At 41.0% G+C, this 24,161-nt stretch overlaps 1 protein-coding gene across 1 annotated transcript in view; it reads left to right on the top strand.

Moving 5' to 3' along the window:
- The window catches only part of LOC115502656 (zinc finger protein 708-like), a 75,603-nt gene extending 51,903 nt beyond the window's left edge, over positions 1–23,700 (top strand). The window contains exons 3-6 of the mRNA XM_030298247.1: positions 3,975–4,118; positions 7,543–7,669; positions 8,151–8,246; positions 20,859–23,700. Of these exons, the coding sequence (XP_030154107.1) occupies positions 4,104–4,118; positions 7,543–7,669; positions 8,151–8,246; positions 20,859–22,831 (2,211 nt within the window). The 5' untranslated portion in view covers positions 3,975–4,103 and the 3' untranslated portion in view covers positions 22,832–23,700. The remainder of the gene's footprint in view (positions 1–3,974; positions 4,119–7,542; positions 7,670–8,150; positions 8,247–20,858) is intronic.
- Positions 23,701–24,161: the final 461 nt, after the last annotated feature.

Below are 24,161 nucleotides of genomic sequence, written 5' to 3'. Positions count from 1 at the left end.
CTGGTGTTCAGGGATGGGGTGCAAGAGCACGTGTCTCCAGGGTCCCAATCAGATCAGGTTTGGTCACTTGCTCCTGACAAAATCCAAAGGCAGAGAGATGAGAGGTGGTGAGACAAAGGAAGTTATTTCAGGGAGGCAGACACTGGGAAGATGGCTGACTAATGTCTCAGATTGTCTCCAATGTGCTAGAAATACTTCCAGGTTTATATAAGGGAAACGGGGGCAAAAGTGAGTGGGTGCCTGCAGGTTGACAGTGAAGGTTAAATCTGTCATTGTCTGGGAGTCAGTCCAGGGTGGGGTCTTTTGGCTCAGGGCAGTGCTTGTGGCTTGAGGGTTAATTCCAGTTCCCCTGAGGGATACTTCGTCCTCAGGGCCTTCCTCCTGAGCCAGGAGACAAGCTGGAAGGAACCCAGTGAGGAAGTTTGAGGTCAAAATTGAGGCAGCAAAAGTCCTCTGTCTTGCCCTTGGATTTGGTCAGCCATGAGTGGCAGAACTGGGTCTGTCTGGGGCCACTGGAACCAGGTGCCCCTGCACCCTTGGGTCCTGCTTACAAAGTCATTACCACAAAAGATCTAATAAACATCCCATACCTCCCACAATTAAGATTTTCTGTGTGGGGGCGCCTGGGTGGCTCAGTCGGTTGAGGGTCTGACTTTGGCTCAGGTAATGATCTCACGGTTTGTGAGTTCGAGCCCCGCATCGGGCTCTGTGCTGACAGCCTGGAGCCTGCTTCAGATTCTGTGTCTTGGTCTCTCTGTGTTCCTCCCCTGCTCACGCTCTGTCTCTCTCTGTCTCAAAAATAAAAGTAAAACATTAAAAAAAAAAGATGTTCTGTGTGTGTGTGTGGTGATGCTATGAAAATGTTGGGGTTCAGGAGTGAACAGACAAGAAAGAATTCTGGTCTTCAGTGCAAAGAGCGTGGTTTTAATAAAGCTCGGGGACAGGACCTGTGGGCAGAAAGAGCTGCACTGAGGTTAGTAGGAGTGGCTGAGGATATACTTTCAAGTTGGGAGGGGGTTAGGGACAGCCTAAGTCTCTGAGGAATTTGGAAGCAAGGTTTCAAGGAACTTGAGGGTCTAGATATTATTAGGAAAAGGTCATTTATTACTGTCTAGTGAAGCCTCAGTCATGAGACCCTTCAGATGTATATCAGTGGGCCATAAGCTTGGAGGATAATTGCTACCATATGACTTGGGGAGTAGAGATAAAGGAAGGTTCCAAAAGGGTTTTTATGTGTTGAAGGAGAATTTACAGGATCCTGGAGTGGGGCTAATGTCACACAAAGGTTGCCTTTTGCCCTTGGCAAAGTGTCCACATTGAGGCAGGTGAATTCCTGGAGGAAAAGCCACTCTGCCCGTCTCAGCGACTTGTCAGTGGGCTGTGAGTCGTAAGAAAATAGTATTTTTTCTTTTGCCTTTGTTCTCCACATCAGTGAGAACACTTCGATAGCCTCTCCTAGCAAATTTCAAGCATACAACACAGTAGTATGAGCTCTGGTCATCGAGATGTAAACATGCAGTGCTTACTCATCCTGCATTAAGTAAATCTTGGACCAGTTGAATCAGTGTCCGAGTATTTCCCCGTCCTCAGCCCCTGGCAACGAACATGCTAATCTTTTATAATTTTTGTCTCTTTTAGATTCCACATATATGTGATTTCCTACAGTATATATTTTTCTGTGTGTGGCTTATTTAACTTGAGAAAAGGTGCTTTAAGTTTATTTTGTTGCTGCATAAGGAAGGATTTCCTTTATTTCTGAGGCTGATATACATCCCAAGAATAAATTAGATGAGGGACCTCTCTACCAGGAAAAGAGCTAATACCAGAGATTACCTTTTTTTTTTTTTTGAGATTAACTTTTTATATCATAAATAATTGCTTGCCTGGCATGGCAAACGTGTAACAAATATTTGTTCTTTTCTTTTTCCTGTGAATGTATTTCCACCTTGTTGAAATTCTAAATCCCTACCCCCTTCTGCTTAATTCAAAATGGCATATAAGCATCAGCTGCCTGTGTTTGAGCCTGGTATCTTTGAGGTTCCCATAATTAAGAAATTAGTTTTTTTCCTTTGTGAACCTGTTTTACATCATTGCAATTATTAGACCCACCAAAGAAGAGAGAACAGATGGAGAAAAATGTTTTCCTCTCCTGCACATTCATTCTGTTTTCAAAAACTGACCTCTGTGCTTCAGAGTCAAAAATAATAGCGTGAAGACAGAGTTTGGGATAAGACAGAGTTGGGGAACAGTAGCTTTGTTGCTTTGGGAGGCTGAGGAGGCTGAGGCTGGCTAGGGCCTTCAGAGCTGCAAGCCCACCCAGAGGCAGGGGCTGGGGGTTTGTAGGGAAATACAGGATCCATCCGGTTTCGACAGGAATTGTTTGTGTTGCCTGCCTTGTTCATCAGGTTTTCTGGGTGGTACCGGCTTCCTGAAGAAAAAGGCTAAATGAAAAGGGAGGAGGGGAGGTTTGTGGAAGAGAGGAAAAATTGGTATTTCGTTTAATGTCAAGACTTACTGATGCTTTAATGCAGTCATTTTGATTTTTGTTCAGCATTATGCTTTTAAGCGTATTCGACACCTGTAGTAAGATCACTTCATATTTTACAGTGAGAAAGCCCTGAATATTTTCTGGAAAGGCTAAAATAAAGGAAAAAGGATAACTCCAAATTAACACGAAAATTGGGAGGATTTAGAATTCCCACGTGTTACTGATGGGAGTGGAAAATACACGTTCGCTTTGGAAAACTGGCAGTGACTTAGGAAAATAAACACTTCCCTACTGAAGGGGGGGGGGGCGGTGAAGCATTTTGTCAGCACAAAATATGTCTCTTTGCCCTAAGGATTATTCTCGGCTGGTTATTTTAAAGATCCAGCAGACAAATGAAAAGCTCTGAAACCTGGTGTAAATTTCCTTTTGTAAGAGGCATTTGCATGTATAAGGGGAGGCTGCATTTGAATGAGTGTCTCCCTCCGTGTAGAGAAAAGAGGGAGAATGTGTAAATCTCCAGAAACTCTGATCAGTGGAGGAGGCGTGGATTTAAATCTGGGTGACAACAATACCCATGGTTACTGATTTTTGCTTGGTCACTTCCCCAAATGCTTCCCAATAGGGTCACATGTGGAGTTTGAAAAAAGGTATCAGCTGCCCTCCCCCTCCTATTCTGTCAATTGGTGTGGGTGGGAAGGACAGCATTTTTTTGTTTTATTTTTATACATGCACGGTATTTTTTTTTAAGAGAGGGGAGAGAGCGCATGCGCAGGCGGGGGGGGGGCAGAGGGCGAGAGAGAATGTTAAGCAGGCTCCACGCTCCGAGCTGAGACCGACGCGTGGCTCAATCCCACCACCCTGGCATCATGATCTGAGCTGAAATTAAGAGCGGGAGGCTAAACAGCTGAGTCTCCAGGCGCCCCAAGTGTTTTTTTTTATTTTTCATTTTTTTCTTAATTTAGAGCAAGTGAGAGAGAGAGAGAGACAGCGTGAGTGGGGGAGGGACAGAGCTAGAGAGAATCTTAAGCAGGCTCCCTGCTCCGCGTGCAACCCACAACCGGCTGGATCCCACGACCCTGGGATCCTGACCTGAGCCGAAATCAGGAGTTGGAGGCTGAACCCACGGAGCCACCCTGGCGCGCCTCCCAACTGTTATTTTAATTAACTGCATCAGGTGATTCAGAATGAGGCCAGGGTTACGCGGGGCGGCTTCCCATTAATTTATGAACGTTGAGTGCAGGCTTTGGCTAAAGGAGAGGTAATGGGGTCTCCTCTGTAGGAGTTGGGGAGGGTGAGGTCCGTGCAGCACACGTTCCCATGCTGCAGTCTAATTTGGGGGTGTCTGTGGGAGAAGAGGCCCCCTGCAAGCAGAGAAGGGGAAACTCAGAGCTAGGTCTCCAAGTGGGAGCTCAGAGTTCCTGAATAGCTCAGGACACAAAGGACTAGGAAGTTGGGCCGTTTTTGCATTACAATGTCCTGCCTGCAGGCGTGCAGTTAACTGGTGAAGAGGCTGTGTTGGTGGCTTTAAAGGCATTTTCTTCCTGATGCAACCGTGATTTCATCACTGAAATCAACCGAGCAAGAAATCTAGCGGACGAGGTGGAAGAAGAAGAAAATGGCCAGTTCTCAGGTAAGCCTGGCGTCCCACGTCAGAAGCCGCGTCTTCTCTCTCTCCTGAAATTCTGTGCTTTTAGAAATTGCAAATGTTGGTTCCTCTAGTCCTGATATTTCTGCTTTGTTTTCACCTGGTTTTTTAAACCTTTTCAAAAATCATACTCAAGTTTAGGTCTTTAGAACACTGTTCCTCTATATCCCAGAGCCTTCTCTGTCCCCTTTGCGACCTGGGTTCCAGGAGGGCCTCGACAGTTGTCACTTGGAGTTAAAGTCCTGCAAGTATTGAAAATATTCCTTGTGACAGATCCCCAGGGGAAATTGGGGAGTTCAAAATTCCTATTGCTGATGGGGTCTGGCCCTGGTATTTCAGTCAAGGAAAAAAAACACTTCCCATTTAGGTCCACTTTGGATGCTTTATCAGCTCTGTGTAGATCCCGGACTAAGAAAATGAACATAAATACAAGATGGATCTGAGGCCCAGAATAACTCCGAGAGTTCTGCAAATAAAAAAGGGCAGGCTTGGTCTTTAGAATGTGAAAAAGCTACTCTATTTAAAATATACCAGGTATTATAGGACATGGAAACGATATGTGATTGAAATTGGGATAAATCCACTGGTTTTTTTCATAATTAGATTTATCTTCTGATTTACTGTTAGGGAGCCACAAGAACACGCCAGTGATCATGTGACCATCGGACACATCAAATCGTTTCCTTACAGCTGATGTTCCGTTGTTTAACTTGGCGTGGTGTTCTCCACCAGGTTTCATTCACATATTCCCTCGTTTCATTCCTAAAGGACCTTAGATGGATTTGCTGAGCGATGTGCAGAAACCATCACATTTAAACTGGAAACTTTTTTCTCCTGAGTTTCTCTTTGCTTGTAGTTTCTGTTAAGGAGAACAAAGGCGAAAAAAACGTAGATACAATAAAATTTCCTGGCAACTTGCAGGTAGAGGCAAAAAACAACAACAACCTTAGCTTGACAATAGCAAGACCTTCAGGATCCCTTAAGTCCTCTTTAACATGTGAAAATTCCTGTACAAGCTTCTTTCATCCCCAGAACTTAAAAGTAGACGATTATTTCTCCTCACTGCCTCAGTGCAGATCCTGTCCCCACGCTTTAATGGAAGCAGCTTTTTGTAATGACTGTGTCTCAAGAATGCTTCTTGACTTCTGGTTACCGGGCCCACCCACATCGCCTCAGTTTACACACTTGTGTAGTAGAGATAGTGACTTCTGGGAATGGAGGTTCTAATTCAGTCAGACCTCCGTCCTGTAGGCTTCTGTTTTACTCTACGCTCTCGTCACAGGCATCCTCTTCTATTTACTTTGTGTTTTCAGCAAAAGAAGAACCACAGAATTAACATGTTTGAGTGTCTTAAAATCATGAAATAGATCAAAAAGGAGGATTGAAACAAAAGTCTTCGGTGGGATCCTTGAGCACAACTGTCAAACAATTCTTGAGACGTTTTATGGTGCATGTTACTAATTATATTTCAGTAGCTTGGGAACAGGAACCTTGGGCAGAAAGAGCTGCAGGTTGGCTGTATGCAGCTGGGGGTTACCTGCAAAGTGCTCAAGTGGGAGGGGACATGTGGGGAGTATTAGATCATCAGTGTTTCTTGGAATTTCTACTTGGAAAGCTACTTTTGCAAGATTTTTCTGGTGCTTATCATTCATTTCGATACTAGCCATCGATGAGATGTATAAGCAGCCACGAGACCCTGTAAGAATGCAGCAACCAGCACGTATTTGATCCTTAAGGAATCTATGCAGGCTAGAGAGCAGCTTTCTGGGCTAACGGTGAACAGTTTACTGCTTCTATCCATCACCATACTGGACTCAGATATAACAATTATTTCATTCTGTGTGTTCGTGTTGCCGTTGTGAATAAAAGAAGCATTGTCAGGCACAAAGAGATGAGTTTTATTGTCATTGAAAATGTTTAAGTCACCATGACCGTTTTCTACTCTGTCATTTTTAATGTGTATTTAATTACTTTCTAAATAAATGTATGGATGTGTGCAGGAAATGTAAAAAGGTACATCAATTTTGTGTGGATTGCTTGTTTCCATAACTCCTCAGGTTTGACACCATTATGAACAATTTTATAGGGTCCTCTCTGTATACTGACCTGTGTGTCATTTTAGATCAACTGTAGGGCAGATAACTTGTAGGGCAGATAACCTGGGTTACAACCTGATCCCTTCCGTATATTGGATGTTTGACAGAATACTCCATGAAAATAAAAGAATAACGAGTTTGTTCTCTTAGAGTATTATTTATATTTCATTAGTTTACGAGAAACTTAGATGCTCACTGGTAAGTATGAAATGCTCAAAAAATTGTTGGCTTTCTTGCTATTCTAGTAGAACCTGTAATTGCCATAAAACCCATTCAGTTACCAGCCCTCCAAGAATTCTTGCCTTGGAGTTCTACCTTTGTTATTCAAAAATGTATCCCTTGGCCCAAAGGCTAATGCCTTGTTAGAAATGCAGACTCCGATACCACCGCAAAAGTCCTGAACGGAACCTGCATTTTAACAAGATCTTTAATACACGGTAGTGAAATTCTCATTCACCTTAGAATTTGGTAAGCATATTTGTAACCCACTCAAACTTTCCATCTAAGAAATAGACACAACTTCTATATGATACAAATGCAGTATTTAAAAATGCGTATTCCTGTATTGATGCCTTTATTTCACAAATCCTCTTGGGTAAACACACAGTGTTTACAATGTTTTTGTGAATCATATACCAGCCTGTTATCTCAAAATTAGAGAATACATGAGAACATATTACTGTCTTAAAAATCACTGCATAAAGCGAGAAATTCTCCTAGGCCAGAACCAGCTCTCCTAATATAACTACTAACATGAGTTCATTCTTTGCTGACTCACAGAGAGAAACTACACCAGCTGGGGTTGTCACATAAAGGAAACTTGATTTTCAGCAAATTAGGAGAAAGGGAATAATTTCCAGAGTAGAGGCTCACTGAGGAATGGGGAACGGTTTCCTTTTATTTAAGATTAGGGTGGATATTGAGAAAGGAGAGCCTTGCCATCATATGTAGAGGTGAGTAATGGCAACTGTCACTCCTTGGGTTACTCTTTAGTCCATCTGCAATAGGTGTGAGTCAGGGGCTAAGTTCATATTGGGCCAGCCCAAGCTCTTCCTCGGGGCAGTCATTACCTTTTGTTGGATACTTTCTGTTTTCCCATAGGAGACTGAGCCCATGGGGGGTTTTGCCTGAAGTAGAAGATGGTAGAAAGAAGAGGTAAAGGAAATTGAGGGATTAAGGTCAGTGGGAACAAGCAGGTAAGCAGTGAAAGTCAGGTCTTGGGGTCCAGCTGGTGACATTAACTCCCTCTTTCATCTTAGGTACCATTATGACCTCTGCCTGTGGTCACTCGGTAACTGTGGTATTCATTGCAGGAACTGCTGACGTTCAGGGATGTGGCCATAGAATTCTCTCAGGACGAGTGGGGATTCCTGAACGTCGTTCAGTGGGAACTGTACAGGGATGTGATGTTAGAGAACTACGGACACCTCCTTTTCTTGGGTGAGGATAACTCCTTCCAGACTTCCCAAACCACACTCAGGGTTTTGCTCCTTCCTTTGAAAAAGCTTCCTCTTTGCATGACTGGGATTCAGATCCCTGCAGTGAGGGAAAGAAGTAGGGGTTTGTAGATGTAGAGAAATACCTTCCTGATGTTTCCTTTTCAGCTTTAGCCTCCCTTTCATGTAAGATCTTCATTTCTGTAAATTAGCGGCAATTGTAAACATTGAATGGCATAAAATGGTACCTCCCACATGTTTAACTCCAAGTTCTCCTTCTTATTGTATCTAGTATTTGGAAGTGGAGGTCAAGATCTGAACATTGGAAATCCTTCCTGCATGCTGTAAAGGGACTTATGGGCAATGGCTTTTGGAAAATCATTTCCTAAAATTCTACACAGTGGCCTCTCTCATCCGCTGAGCACAATAGTGGGTCGAAAGTTAGAATCCCCATCAATACTCTGTTCCTTTTCTCTAATAAACAGGTCTTGCTGTGTCAAAGCCAGACCTGGTCATGTTTTTGGAGGAAAAGAAGGAGCTGTGTGATGTGAACGAAAAGGAAACCATAGCCACACCCCCAGGTAGGTGGGGATGAGTGAAGCAGATGACAGAGGTGAGGACCAGTCGTGAAAGGAGGAAGATAGGCCTTAAAATGTGGTTTGAGCAGCTCTCCTTGAATGGAAATTAGCTAGTTTTATGTCTCTCACAGCGAGCCATCTGCTATCTAACACCTCTGGCTCTTACATTCTTTGAGAATTCTCCTTCAGCTCCAGTGATGGTCCATCATGTCCACAGTGAGGGCCAGGAGGAGACTCCCCTTGGAGTGTGAGGGCCTGCATATTCTGAGAGCTTCTCCATTGCTTTGAGGGCCCTGGGGAAGTTTCCATATTTCTGACGAACTCTATTCTAAGCTATTTCTAGGTTCTGTTTTGCCTCATGTGAGAAGTGTGTCAGGGTAGTGGTGGCCATATTGGGGTTTGGTGCATAAACTCAGAGAACGCTGGAGACAGATATCACATGTTTTCTTGTTTAACCTTTCCAATGTTATGGAGGCTTTAATCTTAATCATACAAAACTGAGACTCAGTAATTTCATCAGATAACAAAGCACCTCCCTAAAATAAGAAAATCTAATCCTTTATTTCACGTCAAAAGTTCATTTGTCTTTCTGTTAACTAAAATTAGGAATTTTCACTCTGCATTCCATTCCTCAATGGTGAAATAATTTATTTATTTTTTTTTTTTTCAACGTTTATTTATTTTTGAGACAGAGAGACAGAGCATGAATGGGGGAGGGGCAGAGAGAGAGGGAGACACAGAATCAGAAGCAGGCTCCAGGCTCTGAGCCATCAGCCCAGAGCCCGACGTGGGGCTCGAACTCACGGACCGTGAGATCGTGACCTGGCTGAAGTCGGACGCTTAACCGACTGCGCCACCCAGGCGCCCCAATGGTGAAATAATTTAATGCATCTATGTGTATCCCAGAATTCCTACAGAAATTAATGCCCTAGGGGAGCTCCAACATTTAGAGCTTAGAACTCACAGCCTATCGTAAAGTCTCTCAATTATCACCATATTTCTTAATAATTGCATCATTTTATAATTTTATTTTATATGATAAGAAGTTCTTGTGATTTTGTCATTTGTGTTCTCGTTTTCTGATTAGTTATATATGAGATTAATCACTAAATTTAAAAAGCCTTTTTTTTTTCTTGATGTTTGTTTATTTTTGAGAGAGAGGGAGACAGAATCTGAAGCAGGCTTCAGGCTCTGAGCCGTCAGCAAGAGCCAGATGTGGGGCTCAGTCCCACAAACCAGGAGATCATGACCTGAGCTGAAGTCGGACACTCAACCGACTGAGCCACCCAGGCGCTCTGTTAATCTCTGAATTTTTAGATCAAAAGTTCTGATAGGCCATTGGCATATGCTTATAAGAAGTAAGGTGGATAATTAGTAAAATTGCCATATTTTAAAAAGCTTTTTTTATAATGTAATTTTACTTCAGTAAAAAATAACCAATAATAGGTTTCTCTTCTGCTTTCCTCAGAATGTTTCTGAATTTAATCCCCAATATTTATTTTTCATAAAGTGATTGTCAACATATTTTACAGCTCTGGTGGTATTTCATTATTTACAAATAAAAGAGGTTCATTTTGTCTGCTTGGTTCTAAAGAATGGATTATAGCCTCACATTCTGTGTAAGAGGAGGAATATTCTAATAACATAATACAATTTTTTAATGTCTTTTCAGTGCTTATTCATAATATTCTTCATTAGAACTTTCCATGGTTGCTTTTAATGAATACTGTTTTTCATTTTACCATTGAGGAAGTCCTACCAGTAATTGAAAATGCTATTTTCTTAGGGGTACACAGTCATAGTTTAAAATTATAGTTATATAGAAGGTTGCCTTTTAAAAATTCATCTATTTAAAAAAAATTTTTTTAAGTTTATTTTATTTTGAGAGAGAGAGAAAGAGCATGCAAGCAGGGGAGAGGCGTGGGGTGGGGCAACAGAGGATCTGAAGGAGACTCTGATGACAACAGTGAGCCCAACATGGGGCTTGAACTCACGAACCACGAGATCATGACCTGAGATCATGTCAGACACTCAACCGACTAAGCCACCCAGGCGCCCCTCAACTATTTTTTATGTAGAATTTTTTTGGGGTAAATTTTGTCTTATTATGGTTTTGCAGTTGTGAATAATGTGTTTCCTTTGTTGGGCTCTTCCACAACACTATTTAGTTGTGATTTCATTTTTGCCTGTGTATTTTGTGGTAGGATGACAATATTCAACTTAGATTTTAAGATAATGTGAGTTTAACTCAAGTATGAATCCACTTTATGCACTTTACCAGTAAAATTATGTATGTATTTGTATAAATACCGTGCACACATACTTCGTGACACACGTTGTTGATTTTTTTCCCTTGGTTAGTGTTCACTGAATGTTGTATCCTGTATACATGAATTGTCCTAATAGTATAATATTCTTCCCCTAAGGTCTACTGAGAATCCTACCAATAATCTTACAGGAGCTCCCTTGTATGAGATTCCTTTGTCATACTGTTTTGAAATTCTCTGATCACCTGTGAATTTTGATAGATTAATTATAATGTGTTAGTGGGTTCACGTCTTGACATTTATCCTACTTAGAACTCACTGAGCTTCTTGAATTTGTCTCTTCTTGCCACATATGTTGGAAGTAGAAGCCTGTAGTTCTTCCTGTAAACTCTGCCCCCTCTCACTCTCCTCTCCTTATGAGGTTCCCTTAATGTATTTCTGGGTTCACTTGGTGGTGTCCCATGAATCCCTAGACTCTGTCCTGTTCCACCTTCTTCTTAGCTCCTCTCAGTAGATCATTGACAACAAGGGGTCTCAGTTAATCTGATCTTTCTTCTGCTGGATCACATCTGTTGGTGACCCCGTGGTGTATTTTTAAATTCCGTGATTATACCCTTCAGCTCCCAGTTTCTAGGGTGATTGATTGTTATACTTTTCATCTCTTTGGGTGGTTTACATTTTGGCCATGCATAGTCTTCCTGACATCATTTAGTTCCCCGTTTTCTCTCCTCCCACGAGCATCTTCATGATGGTTATTTGAATTCTTGGTCAGGTAATTAATAGTTCTCTTTTAATTTAGGGCCAGTTTTGGAGATTTATTTTGTTCCTCTGATTGGAGTAGTTTTTCTACTTTTTATGCCTTGTGATCTTTTGTTCACATTTGGGAATTTAAGAAATAGCCTCTGAGCCCATTCTCCTGAACTTGATTTGTACAGGAGAACCCAAATCACAATAATCCTGGTGCTTGTCACATGTATTCTGGGCATTTGTGTTGTCTGAGTTTTTGTTAATTTCCCAGTTTACAGAGGTGGAGTTACTTCTTTAGAGCCTGTGATACCTTCCCCTCTCTCTTCAGCTCTCTAGTCTCTCCAATGTCTGGACAAATGCTCGCCTTGGGACTCAGCAGCCACCACAGTGTATCATTGGGTTCTCTCATTCTCTCTATGTCACGCGTGACAAAAAACAAGTCCCCCGGGCAGTTGCAAAGCAGCTAGATTATTGCTCCCACTTATGTCTTTCTTTCCTGAGCAGAGTTGAGACTTTTCTCACGGTCTTGCCCACAGAGTGCCAGGGAGAGTGAGCAGCTGTTGTGCACAACTGTCAGAAACTCTCCTTGTCCCTTCAGTGTGGTTCTTCTTCATTCATACTTGAATGCTTGTGCTGTGTTCTCCTGACTGGCTTCTGGAGCACTGAAAAAAAGGTAATATGGTCAATTTTGTCTCCATGGAGGATCAAAGTCCTGATGCTTCCTATTTCTCCATTCTCCTAATGTCCTATGATGGGGGTTAATTTTGCACATCAGTATTTTAATGACCATGCATATGAGTTTAGTAAGCGAGATAACCTGTTTTGTATCGTTTCATTGTGTCTCTCTATAACCTCTTAGCCTTGTTGGCAAAGACAGGCAAAGAAGATTCTTCTATAGAGTGCTGGGAATATATGGAACCTGTTGCCCGAGTATTTATACTTAATGACAGGGATGATGATGGGGGTTGGTAAAGGGAACAAAGGATGTTCTGATGGATATAACCAAGCTGGGACAGTTATCCATAATGACATCCTTACTGCCAGAAGAGATCAAGGGTGTAAAACACTTGGGAGAACTGCACTTTAAGTCTGTTATATTTGCAGAGCAATGTCTTTGAACACAAGAACCAAAATCCATTTTTTAAACATACACATTCTCTTAAAGGACATTTGGAAAATCTGAAAGGCACCCAATCCGTACTGAAAGTAACCATTTCAAACATAAAATTGGATTAATCATTCACCGAGACATTTTGAGATGTTAGGCTTTTTTTTTTTTTTGAAATGTTAGACATTTCAAAATGAAGATAAAAATTCTAAATATGATTGATTTGAGAAATTCTCTTCGGTGGGTTTCGTATTCTTCCACTAACACATAATCCCTTGTTCCAAAGTCTCTAATCTTGGTAAATGTGGTAGCATCTTTAACCAGATTTCGCTGCTCAATAGTTATCACATAATACTTAGTTTGCAGCAAGTTTTCATGTGTTGTGAACATAGGGAGATCTTTAGTGAGGACTGTATCTTCTGTAATTAGTGAGGTATTTATAATGGAGACATAACTTACCCATACAGTGAATCTGGGAAAATGCTAATCAAGGGTCAAATCCTAATAAACATCAGAGAACTCAGTCTGCAAAGAGGCCACATAAAAATAATAAATGTGGGGAAGTCTTCTACGAAAGTTCAAATCTTACTATGTACCACTGTATCCTTACTAAAGAGAAGACTTACAAATGTAGTCACTTTGGCAAAGCCTTTAACTTCAAAACCCACTCAATGGCAGAGATTTTACTTACTCGTTTATTCATTCATTTAAAGAGAGAGCGTGTGTGCAAGTCGGGTGGGGGGAGAGAGAATCTTAAGGAGCATCTTAAGATGGAGCCCATTGTGGGGCTTGATCTCCGGACCTTGAGATCATGACCTGAGCTGAAATCAAGATTCAAACACTTTACCATCGGATCCAACCAAGCTCCCCAACAGCACAGATTTTATAATGGGAAGAAATATTACACATCTACAAAATGTGGCAAAGCAGTAAAGTACTACTCAAAACTTCCAACCCGAAGTAGAATGTAGTGGGGAGAAGGCTGCCAAATGTAAAATATGATGTGACAAAGCCTTTAAACAGAACTACAGACTTTCTGAACATGAGAGAACACATAATGGAGGAAAACCCTAAACTGCAAAGAATGTGGCAAAGCTGTTAACTCCTGATCAAAAGTTTTCAACAAGAGGTAATAACATCCTGGGGAGATACCTTGGGCTCCATGTCCCAAACCAAGATCATTACCTGAGCTGGAGATCAAGAGTTGGACTCTAAACACACTGAGCCAGCCAGGTGTCCCTGCTTTTACTCTGAAATCATCTCACGCTATGCCTGTTTTACTTCTGTGCATGCAAAATGATTTGATTGTTGAGGGGCTCTTTTATGTTGAGGAATACGTATTGCTCATGCCTACATTTCATTTCTTTTTCCTTTTTTTTTTTTTTTTAATTTTTTTTTCAACGTTTATTTATTTTTGGGACAGAGAGAGACAGAGCATGAACGGGGGAGGGGCAGAGAGAGAGGGAGACACAGAATCGGAAACAGGCTCCAGGCTCTGAGCAGTCAGCACAGAGCCCGACGCGGGGCTCGAACTCACGGACTGCGAGATCGTGACCTGGCTGAAGTCGGACGCTTAACCGACTGCGCCACCCAGGCGCCCCCTTTTTTTTTTTTTTTTTTGGTTGACAAAGAGGGCACAAGTGAGGGAGGGGCAGAGAGAAGTGGGGTTTATGCTCACCCATTGGGGGACTTGAACTCATGACCTGAGCCAAAGTCAGACGCTTAACTGACGGATCCACCCAGGCACCTTCGTACCTACTTTTCCATGAAAGATCAAGGAGGCTGTCGTGTATACTGACTGTACAAAGGGGGGGTCCACATGGGGATCCTGTTTGTGGTTGATGTGTAAGAGTGACAAAGTCAGCATGAAGTAAGTGTTCAGGGCATCATTCTTTGCGCTAAAGTAAGACACAGAAACTCAGAATTTTAAATAGTTTTGCCAGTTGCCGTTTAAGTAGGAAACATTGGAATTGCATCAAAATATGGATGTCTTCAAAATGGCCATTCGTGGAAGTCAAGAATATTAATTATGTGATTGGCATAAAGAAATTTTCACAAATATCTGAGGAAAGATTGGCTAACTCTTCCCGTAAAAGGGTGTGAAATTATCGTACATCCACATGTACTTGATTATTAGCCTCCGTTTGTAAAGCATGGGAAGCAGAACTCACAGATCATTCTATCAGAAGAATGATTCTCTTTTATTTCTTTAATTTTTTTTAAGTTTATTTTATTTTGAGAGAGAGAAAGAGTCCTAAGCAGGCCTGATGATTTTAGGGGCGCCTGGGTGCCTTGGTTGAGTGTCCGACTTCAGCTCAGGTCATGATCTCACTTTTCGTGAGTTCAAGCCCCACATCAGGCTCTGTGCTGATGGCTCAGAGCCTGGAGCCTGCTTCAGATTCTGTCTCTGTCTCTCTGCCCCTCCCCTGCTTGCACGCTCTCTCTTTCTCTAAAATATATTAAAAAATTGATGGTTTTCTAGCAAACAAAAATGTTAAGAGATACCTAATGGGAATAATTTTATCTACATCGTATTGAAGTTATTTCTCTTACATCTCATGTATCTTGGTTTGAGAATCTCTCCAGGCAAATCCTGTCTTATCTACCTAGCTATTAATTGTATAACATCTCTGTTTTCCTTGTTCGGCTGTATATTAATTGTTGCTCATATAACTTGCTCAGGGATTTTTAGAACAGTTTGCACAAAATGACGTGTTCAAAATTAATTTGAATATGGAAATAATTGTTCAGGGAGTATATCCAATTCCATATAGTTTAACTGCTACATTTCACTTCTTCCTTCTGAATTGGAGAAGAACACTAAGAAAGATTTCTTTAGGGGACAGGGTGGTTCATTCAGTTAAGCCTCTGATTCTTGACAACTCAGGTTGTGATCTCGGAGTCCTGAGATCCAGCCCCGCGTCGGGCTCTATGCTGAGCATGGAGTCTGTTTGGTATTCTCTGTCTCTACCCACCCTCTCTCCCTCTCTGTCAAAATACACAAACATTAAAAAAGATTTCTTTAGTTACTGGTGTTTTTGCTTCTTGGAAGTGGCATCATCCAAGTTATTCACACTTTACTGTAACAATTTGATTAGGAGAAGAATTAATATTCTAATGTAGATACTGGGATTTGGATTTACCAACATTTTTATGTTTTTACTTGTATTCCATTTTTTATATTTTTCCTTATATTCTATTTAAAATTAAAAAAAAAAACGTTTATTATTTTTGAGATTGAGAGACAGCAAGCAGGGAAGGGACAGAGAGAGGGACACACAGAATCAGATGCAGGCTCCAGGCTCTGAGCTGTTGGCACAGAGCCTGACGCGGGGCTTGAACTCATGGACCATGAGATCGTGACCTGAGCTGTAGTCAGCTGCCCAACTGACTGAGCCACCCAGGCGCCCCTCCTTATATTCTATTTTTTATTATTTATTATGTTTTCCTGTATTCATACTAAGAAACTAATTTGACATTTAATTCTTCTTTTCTGTGAACACTGTGCTCAGTCACGTATTGCTTTAGCTAGAAATTAGAGCATGCTCTTTTTAAAAACATGGTTTATTTTGGGGCGCCTGAGTGGCTCAGTCGGTTAAGCGTCTGACTTCAGCTCAGGTCACGATCTCGCGGTCTGTGAGTTCGAGCCCCGCGTCAGGCTCTGGGCTGATGGCTCAGAGCCTGGAGCCTGCTTCCGATTCTGTGTCTCCCTCTCTCTCTGCCCCTCCCCCGTTCATGCTCTGTCTCTCTCTGTCTCAAAAATAAATAAACACTAGAAAAGTTTAAAAAAAAAATGGTTTATTTTATTTTATTATTTTCTTATTAAAAATTTTTTTAATGTTTATTTTTGAGAGAGAAAGCACCAGGGCTTAAGCGGGGGAGGGGCAAAGAGAGAGGGAGTCACAGAATCCCAAGGAGGCTCCAGGCTCTGAGCCGTCACCACAGAGCCCAGTGTGGGGGCTTGAACTCACGAACCGTCAGGTCGTGACCTGAGCTGTAACTGAACCACCCAGGCACCCCATTTTTATTCCTTTCTTGAAATTTGGAATTTTTGTGTTTTATGTTTTATCCTCAATTACCTCTTGTAGTGGATCAGTTCTGTGGTTTAATTGTGTTTCCATTCCCACAGTCACTTTGAAACCTGTGAATCTCCTTGAAGGTTGTGTCTGTACAACGGTCTGCGTGTTTCTCTTAGGTGAATTCACAGGCAGGCAGTCTGGGCTAAAACTCAGGTTCTGCTATTACTGAAGTTTTGTCAAGAGAGTCTTTTGAAAGATGAACAGTTCTCATAGGTTACTGTGGATTCATGGGTACGTTTATGAAAAAGTGTTATAATGGTGTACAGTGTGTAGGAAATGTTCGAGAACCATTGTTTCTGTTCTCGACGTTAGAAGTTGTAATTTCTAGGGTCACCTGGGTGGCTCAGTCGGTTAAGCGTCCGACTTCGGCTCAGGTCATGATCTTGTGGTCTGTGAGTTCGAGCCCCGCGTCGGGCTCTGTGCTGACAGCTCGGAGCCTGGAGCCTGTTTCAGATTCTGTGTCTCCCTCTCTCTGACCCTCCCCCGTTCATACTCTGTCTCTTTCTGTCTCAAAAAAAAAAACAAAAAACTTGTAATTTCTACAATAGTCTTTAAGTTCACAGTCATCCACGATTTCTTCTTTTTTTATGTTTATTTTTGGAACCTAAAACTGTGGCTCTTGGGGCATCTGGGTGGCTCAGTCCGATAAGCATCCGACTTTGGCTTAGGTCATGATCTCGTGGTTCATGAGTTCAAGCCCTGCATTGGGCTCTGTCTCTCTTTCTGCCCCTCCCCCACTCATGCTCTGTCTCTCTCTCTCTCAAAAAATGAATGAATGTTAAAAATTAAAAAAAACAAAAATATGGCTCTTGAGCCAAAGGTTGGCATCACTTTCAAGCTTATAAGAAATGTGGAGACTTGGAACCCACCTACAAATCCAAAGCAGAATATGAATTTTAACAAGATTGCCACTTTGTTCTCATACACGTTAACACTGGAGAAGTACGCGTGTGACTCACCTACGTGTTTCCATTACTCTATGCTTCTCTTTGTGTTTGTAGTTCATTATTTTTATAGCTATGGATTTGTAGTTGCTTTCAATCAGGAAGTGTGCTGCCAGCAACATGATCTCGATGTATTTTCAGGATTGCTCTGTGTATGTGTCATTCTGTAAAATCCATATAAATGTTAGGACAGACTTTGATCTTCTGCCAAAAATGGCGTTGGGATTTTGATGGAAATTGTGTTACTTTCAGTCTTATGTTTTTGCTTATTCTGATCTCTATTTATTTTTAATTTTTCTTTGTCATTTCCTTCCTCTACTAAATCTCAGCTCTTTTCTTTTCCTACTTCCTTGTAGTGTTAAGTTGTTTATCTGAAATTTTTCTTTTTTTTATTTTAATGTTTGCTCATTTTTGAGAGAGAGCACGCAAGCTGGGGAGGGATAGATTGAGAGAGAGGGAGACACAGACAGAATCTGAAGCAGGCTTCATGCTCCCAGCTGTCAGCATGGAGCGGGACTTGAACTCATGAACTGTGAGATCATGCCCTGAGCTGACGTTGGATGCTTAACTGACTGAACCCAGGTGCTGCTGAAATTTTTCTTAACATAAGCATTTATAGCATAAAAAAGTTTGAAAATGGGTTTCCTAGCAGGGAAAATTAGCATAAATAAACAATACAAGGAATGACCAAAAAAATAAAATAACAGAAAAAGGAAATAAGGATTCTTGAGGATTTTCTTAGATCATGTCATCTGTGAACAGATAGTTTTACTTTTTATATTGGATTCCTTTTTTGTATGTTTTCTTGCCTAACTGTTCTGACTAGAATATTCTAGTACTTTGTCGAACGGAAGTAGTGAAGTCGCTTCCTTACCTTGTTAATGATCACACAGGAGAAACTTTCAGTCTTTTATCTTTGAATATGTTAGATTTCAACTTTTGTACGTTTGTGTTCTTTATTAGGTTGAGGTAGTTTCCTTCTGTTGCTACTATTGAGTGTTGTAAATCATGAAACGCTTTCCAATATGCTCACACACTCTTGTTCTGCGACAATTAAGAGCATCATGTCCTGTTTGATCTTCTCTTGGTTAATGTGCAGTCTTAAATTTCTTGATTTCTGTAAGTTGAAACACCCTTGAGTTACAGGAAGAATTCCCACTTGATTATGTTGTAAAATATTGAAGTGTGCTTTTGATTCATTTTGCTTTAATTTATTGTGGACTTTGTATTGAATATTCCTCACAGGTAGTACTTTGTAATCTTGTGTACTTGTAGTGTCTTCCTTTGGCTTTGATAACCAGGTGATTGTCATGTCACTGAGAGTGTTTTGATAATTTATCTTCACTTCTTGGAAATGTTGGAGGAGATTGGAAGCACTTTCTCATCGTTTCATCTGTTTCTCATTAAATGAATCATCTGGCAGAGGACCTTTCATTGTTGAAAGTTTGTAGAAATTTCTTTAGTAGGACTCGTGGGTGGCTCAGTTGGTTAAGTATCAGACTTCAGCTCAGGTCATGATCTCCAGTCCTGGGTTCGAGCCTTGCATCAGGATCTGCGTTGACAACCTGGGGCCTGCTTGAAATTCTCCCTCCCTCTCTGCCCCCTCCCCCCCCACTTTCCTTTCCCTCTCAAAACAAATAAATAAGCTTAAAAGAAAAATAACATTTCTTTATCAATCTAATCTACTTAGCTGTTGGCAGGTTGAGATTTTTTTTTTTTTAATTTTTTTTTTTCAACGTTTATTTTTTTTTGGGACAGAGAGAGACAGAGCATGAACGGGGGAGGGGCAGAGAGAGAGGGAGACAGAATCGGAAACAGGCTCCAGGCTCCGAGCCATCAGCCCAGAGCCTGACGCGGGGCTCGAACTCCCGGACCGCGAGATCGTGACCTGGCTGAGGTCGGACGCTTAACCGACTGCGCCACCCAGGCGCCCCGAGATTTTTTTTTTTAATATATATATATAGGGGCGCCTGGGTGGCTCAGTGAAGCGACCGACTTCAGGTCATGATCTCACGGTCCGTGGGTTTGAGCCCCATGTTGGGCTCTGTGCTGACAGCTCAGAACCTGGAGCCTGATTTGTATATTGTGTCTCCCTCTCTCTCTCTGCCCCTCCCCAGCTCGCATTCTGTCCCTGTCTCAAAAATTATATATATTTCTTACTTTATTTTATTTTATTTTTATATATTTCTCCATGATGGAGTCAGGTATGTTACACCTTTTGAAATTTATACTTATTTTTTTACAAGTAAGTTTTTTTTTAAGTTTATTTATTTTGAGAGAGAAAGAGAGTGCAACTTGGGGAAGAGCAGAGGGAGGAAGACAAGAGAATCTCAAGCAGGCTCCGCACTGTCAACATGGTGTCCAACATGGGGCTGGAACTCCTCAAACTGTGAGATCATGACCTGAGCTGAAACCGAGTCAGACATTAAACTGGCTGAGCCGCCCAGGCTCCCCAGAAGTCAATTTAATTTAATTTAATTTTTTTTTAGAGTGAGAAAGTACAGGGGTGGGAGAGCAGGGAAGGGGCAGAGATAGAGGGAGAGCATCTTAAGCAGACTCCACACTCCTCAGGCAGCCCCAGGTGGGCCTCTGTCTCACAACCCTGAGATGTTGACCTCAGCCATTTCAGATGTTTAACCAACTGAGTCATTCGGGCACCCCATATACACAGGTTCTTTCTTTTTTTTTTTTTTTTTTTTGGATACCTATTTATAGGCATGGTCACCTCTTGTAATTATTTTTGTTTCTGTCATATCAGTTTTTTTATTACAAAATTTTTTTTTAACGTTTATTTATTTTTGAGACAGAGAGAGACAGAGCATGAACGGGGGAGGGTCAGAGAGAGAGAGACACAGAATCTGAAACAGGCTCCAGGCTCTGAGCTGTCAGCACAGAGCCCGACGCGGGGCTCGAACTCACGGACCGCAACATCATGACCTGAGCCGAAGTCAGACGCTTAACCGACCGAGCCACCCAGGCGCCCCTCTGTCATATCAGTTTTAATGTGTCTGCTTTCGCTTCTGATTGTACTTGGTCTTCTCTGTCCTTCTTCCCTGATTTAGTTACAGGTCTGTCATGTTTGTTGATCTTTTCTGAACACCAGCTCCTTTTCTTGTTGACACTGTCCACTTTTTGCTATATCCTGTTTTGTTCATTTGTGGTTGATGTTTAGATTTCCTTCCTTCTGCTAATTTTGTTCTCAAACGGTACTTCTGACTTTTTGCCATATAGAAAAGCGACGTGTACTACAGGTGACGGTACTCCAGAATGATCTCTTAGGCTACGTGGTCAGCACGTTATATGCAAATTTCTGTGTGCCGGCAGAATGAGGTCCTGATGATTGCTTCTCAAACGTCTTGCTGAAGTTCTCCGATCGATTTTAATTTTGCATGTTAGAACTGGTCAGTGTATTTATCTGACTGTAGTTGGATAAAAATGATTTTATTTTTCTGTTATTTGATCTCTTTCAGCCGTATCTTCAAATGACACCCAGAGCTTGCTGCCAAAGCCGTGCATAGAATCTTGTTTTCAGAATGTGTCACTGGGTAGATATAAACAGAGTGCCCTTGAGAATTTACACTTAATGATAGACTGGGACAATGATGGAGAGAGTGCAGAGCATCCGAGATATGAAGGACGTATCCAAACAGAGATAACTGCCCATTATGAGAATCTCACCGCCCCAGACGGTGAAGGATATAAAACATTCTGGACGACATCCCTTTTTAAGTCAACTACTTCTGCAAAGCCTTGTGTTTCTGTAAGCAATGGTTCAAATCCAATGATCAAAGATACGTATATGCAGAATCCAAATTTGGAAAATCTAGAAAATTACCTAGTCCAGGCTGAAAATAATTATTTGAACCATTTTGAAAATAGGTTTGCATTGACCTTTCAGTCCAATATTTCTGAAAATCAGGGATTTAAAAATGAAGAAAAAAGCGCTATGTGGTATCAGTTTGAGAGTTCCTTCACCGAGGAGTCAACCCTGCAAAACTACCAGAGCATTTTCAATGAAAACATAATTGCTCAATACAGTGAATCTGAGAAGATATTTATCCAGGGGTCAAATGTTAATAAACATCTGATTACTCATTTTCCAGAGAACCATTTTGAGTGTAATAAATGGGAAGTCTTTTATCAAGGCTCCAACCTTATTATACATAAGAGTATGCACATGGGAGAGAATCCTTATAAATATAATGAATGTGACAAAGCTCTTAACCAGACCTCCAATGTTATTGATCATCAGAGAATGCATGTGGGAAAAAACTCATACAGACGTAATAAACCTGGGAACATGTATAGTCAGTCATCAAGACTGTATATACATAAGACAATCGGTGCTGGAGAGAAAAGTTACATTTGTAATGAATGTGGCAAGGTCTTTATCCACCACTCAAGCCTTACTCAACATCACAGAATTCATACTGGAGAGAATCTTTACAAATGTAATGAATGTGGAAAACTCTTTACCAGGCACTCACATCTTACTGAACATCACAGAATCCATACTGGAGAAAAACCGTACAAATGTCAAGAATGTGGGATGGCCTTTACCCAGCATGCAACCCTTGTTGGTCATTACAGAGTTCATACAGGTGAGAAACCTTACCAATGTAAAGAATGTGGCAAGACCTTTAAATGGCACTCAATCCTTAGTAAACATTACAGAACTCACACTGGAGAGAAACCTTACATATGTAAAGAATGTGGCAAGGCCTTTAGGCAGCACACAACCCTTACTCACCATTACAGAACTCATACTGGAGAGAAACCTTACCAATGTAAAGAATGTGGCCAAGCCTTTATCCAGCACTCCAACCTTACTCAACATCACAGAATTCATACGGGAGAGAAACCTTACCAATGTAATGAATGTGGCCAAGCTTTTAACCATCACTCATACCTTACCCAACATCACAGAATCCATACTGGAGAGAAACCTTACCAATGTAAAGAATGTGGCCAGTCCTTTAACCAGCACTCCAACCTGACTCGACATCACAGGATTCATACTGGAGAGAAACCTTTCAAATGTAAAGAATGTGGCCAGGCCTTTAACCAGCACTCACATCTTAATCAACATCACAGAATCCATACTAGAGAGAAACCTTTCCAATGTAAAGAATGTGGCCAGGCCTTTAACAGACACTCAAACCTTACTCAGCATCACAGAATTCATACAGGAGAGAAACCTTTCCAATGTAAAGAATGTGGCCAGGCCTTTAACAGGCACTCATACCTTACTCGACATCACAGAGTCCATACTGGAGAGAAACCTTACAAATGTAAAGTATGTGGCCAGGCCTTTAACAGGCATTCAAACCTTACTCGACATCACAGAATTCATACTGGAGAGAAACCTTACAAATGTGAAGAATGTGGCCACACTTTTATCCAGTATTCACATCTTATTCAACATCACAGAATACACACTTAAAAGAAACCTTACCAAAGTAAAGAATGTGGCAAAACATTTAATCTCTGGTTAACCTTTACTCATTATCACAGAATTCACACTGGAGCAAACCTTACAAATTGAAAGAATGAGAAAACTATTAAGGACTTCTCAGCCCTTACTCCACATCAGAGAATTCTATTGGAGAGGAACCATACAAATGTCAAGAATGTAGCCCAACCTTTAAGCAATGCTAAACCCTGACTCCTGAACAGAGAAGTTATACTGGAGAGGAGTTTGCAAATATAAAGAATTTGGCAAGCCCTTTAATCAGAGGTCAAGCCTCATTCAACATCACAGAATTAATACTGGAGGAAAAATTTACCAATGTAAAGAATCTGGTAAGACTTTTAGGCTCAACCCTACTGAGCATCACAGACCTTATACTGAGGAGAAACATTACAAAAGTAAAGAATGTGGCAATCCTGTAGCCGAAACTCACAATTTGTTCAACATCATAGCTATCTTAACAGTTTAGAAACCGTAACATGTAGAGAAAGTTGCAGTGCCTTTAACCGGAATCCAAATGCACACCAGATTCAATCCCTGAAAATGTAATGAATGAGCAAAGACCTTCATTTTAACGTACATTTTAGGAAACACCAGAGTGCATAGAGGAAAGCGACTTGAAAGATATAAATATTTAGGAAAATATTTAATTGAATATCAAATGTCAATACAGGTGACAAATCCAGTGGCAAGCATTATGTCAGTCAACCTATTTAGACATTACATCAAAATACTCATTATAAGTAAAAATACAAAGCTAAACACTTAGATAATATATATGCTAATATGCTTCAAAAGCTTAAGTGGATGGATTTTTGCATAGGTATAATTAATTTCAATGTGTTTTTTTTTCTTACATCGACCCTGAGATATTTGATTAGCAAGTATTATTGTATTTCTACTCTCAAATTGCAGAATTCATTCCTAGTGGGTGTGTGAAAATATGTGGCTGATTGTTGATGCATCAAAGATATGAGATGTCCTTCATTAGGTGGGACTCCTGCATACCTAAATTTTCATGGAAGATGGAGGACAGTCTGATGTACAATATGAAGAAAATCTAAATGGAGATGCTATTTATGCTTATAATGAGATAGGTGTTCAGAACATCAATCTTCTCCATTTATTCAAAGTAAAACCTTTCCTGAATATGATAAGTATTTTTTTATTTTACCAACTTGTCTTTAAGAAAAAAGACATGGCAGTCTTGTAAAATACTGGCGTATCTTCATAACAGCTAAAATTCGATGTAGAGAATGTCAGTTGATGTGGTTGAAATGGATCAATCCTCGCAGATGTCAGA

Source organism: Lynx canadensis, chromosome E2 (assembly GCF_007474595.2).
Source record: "Lynx canadensis isolate LIC74 chromosome E2, mLynCan4.pri.v2, whole genome shotgun sequence".
Lineage (NCBI taxonomy): Eukaryota > Metazoa > Chordata > Mammalia > Carnivora > Felidae > Lynx > Lynx canadensis.
Note: the sequence above shows the minus strand (reverse complement) of the source record. Positions and strands in the feature narration are given on the sequence as shown.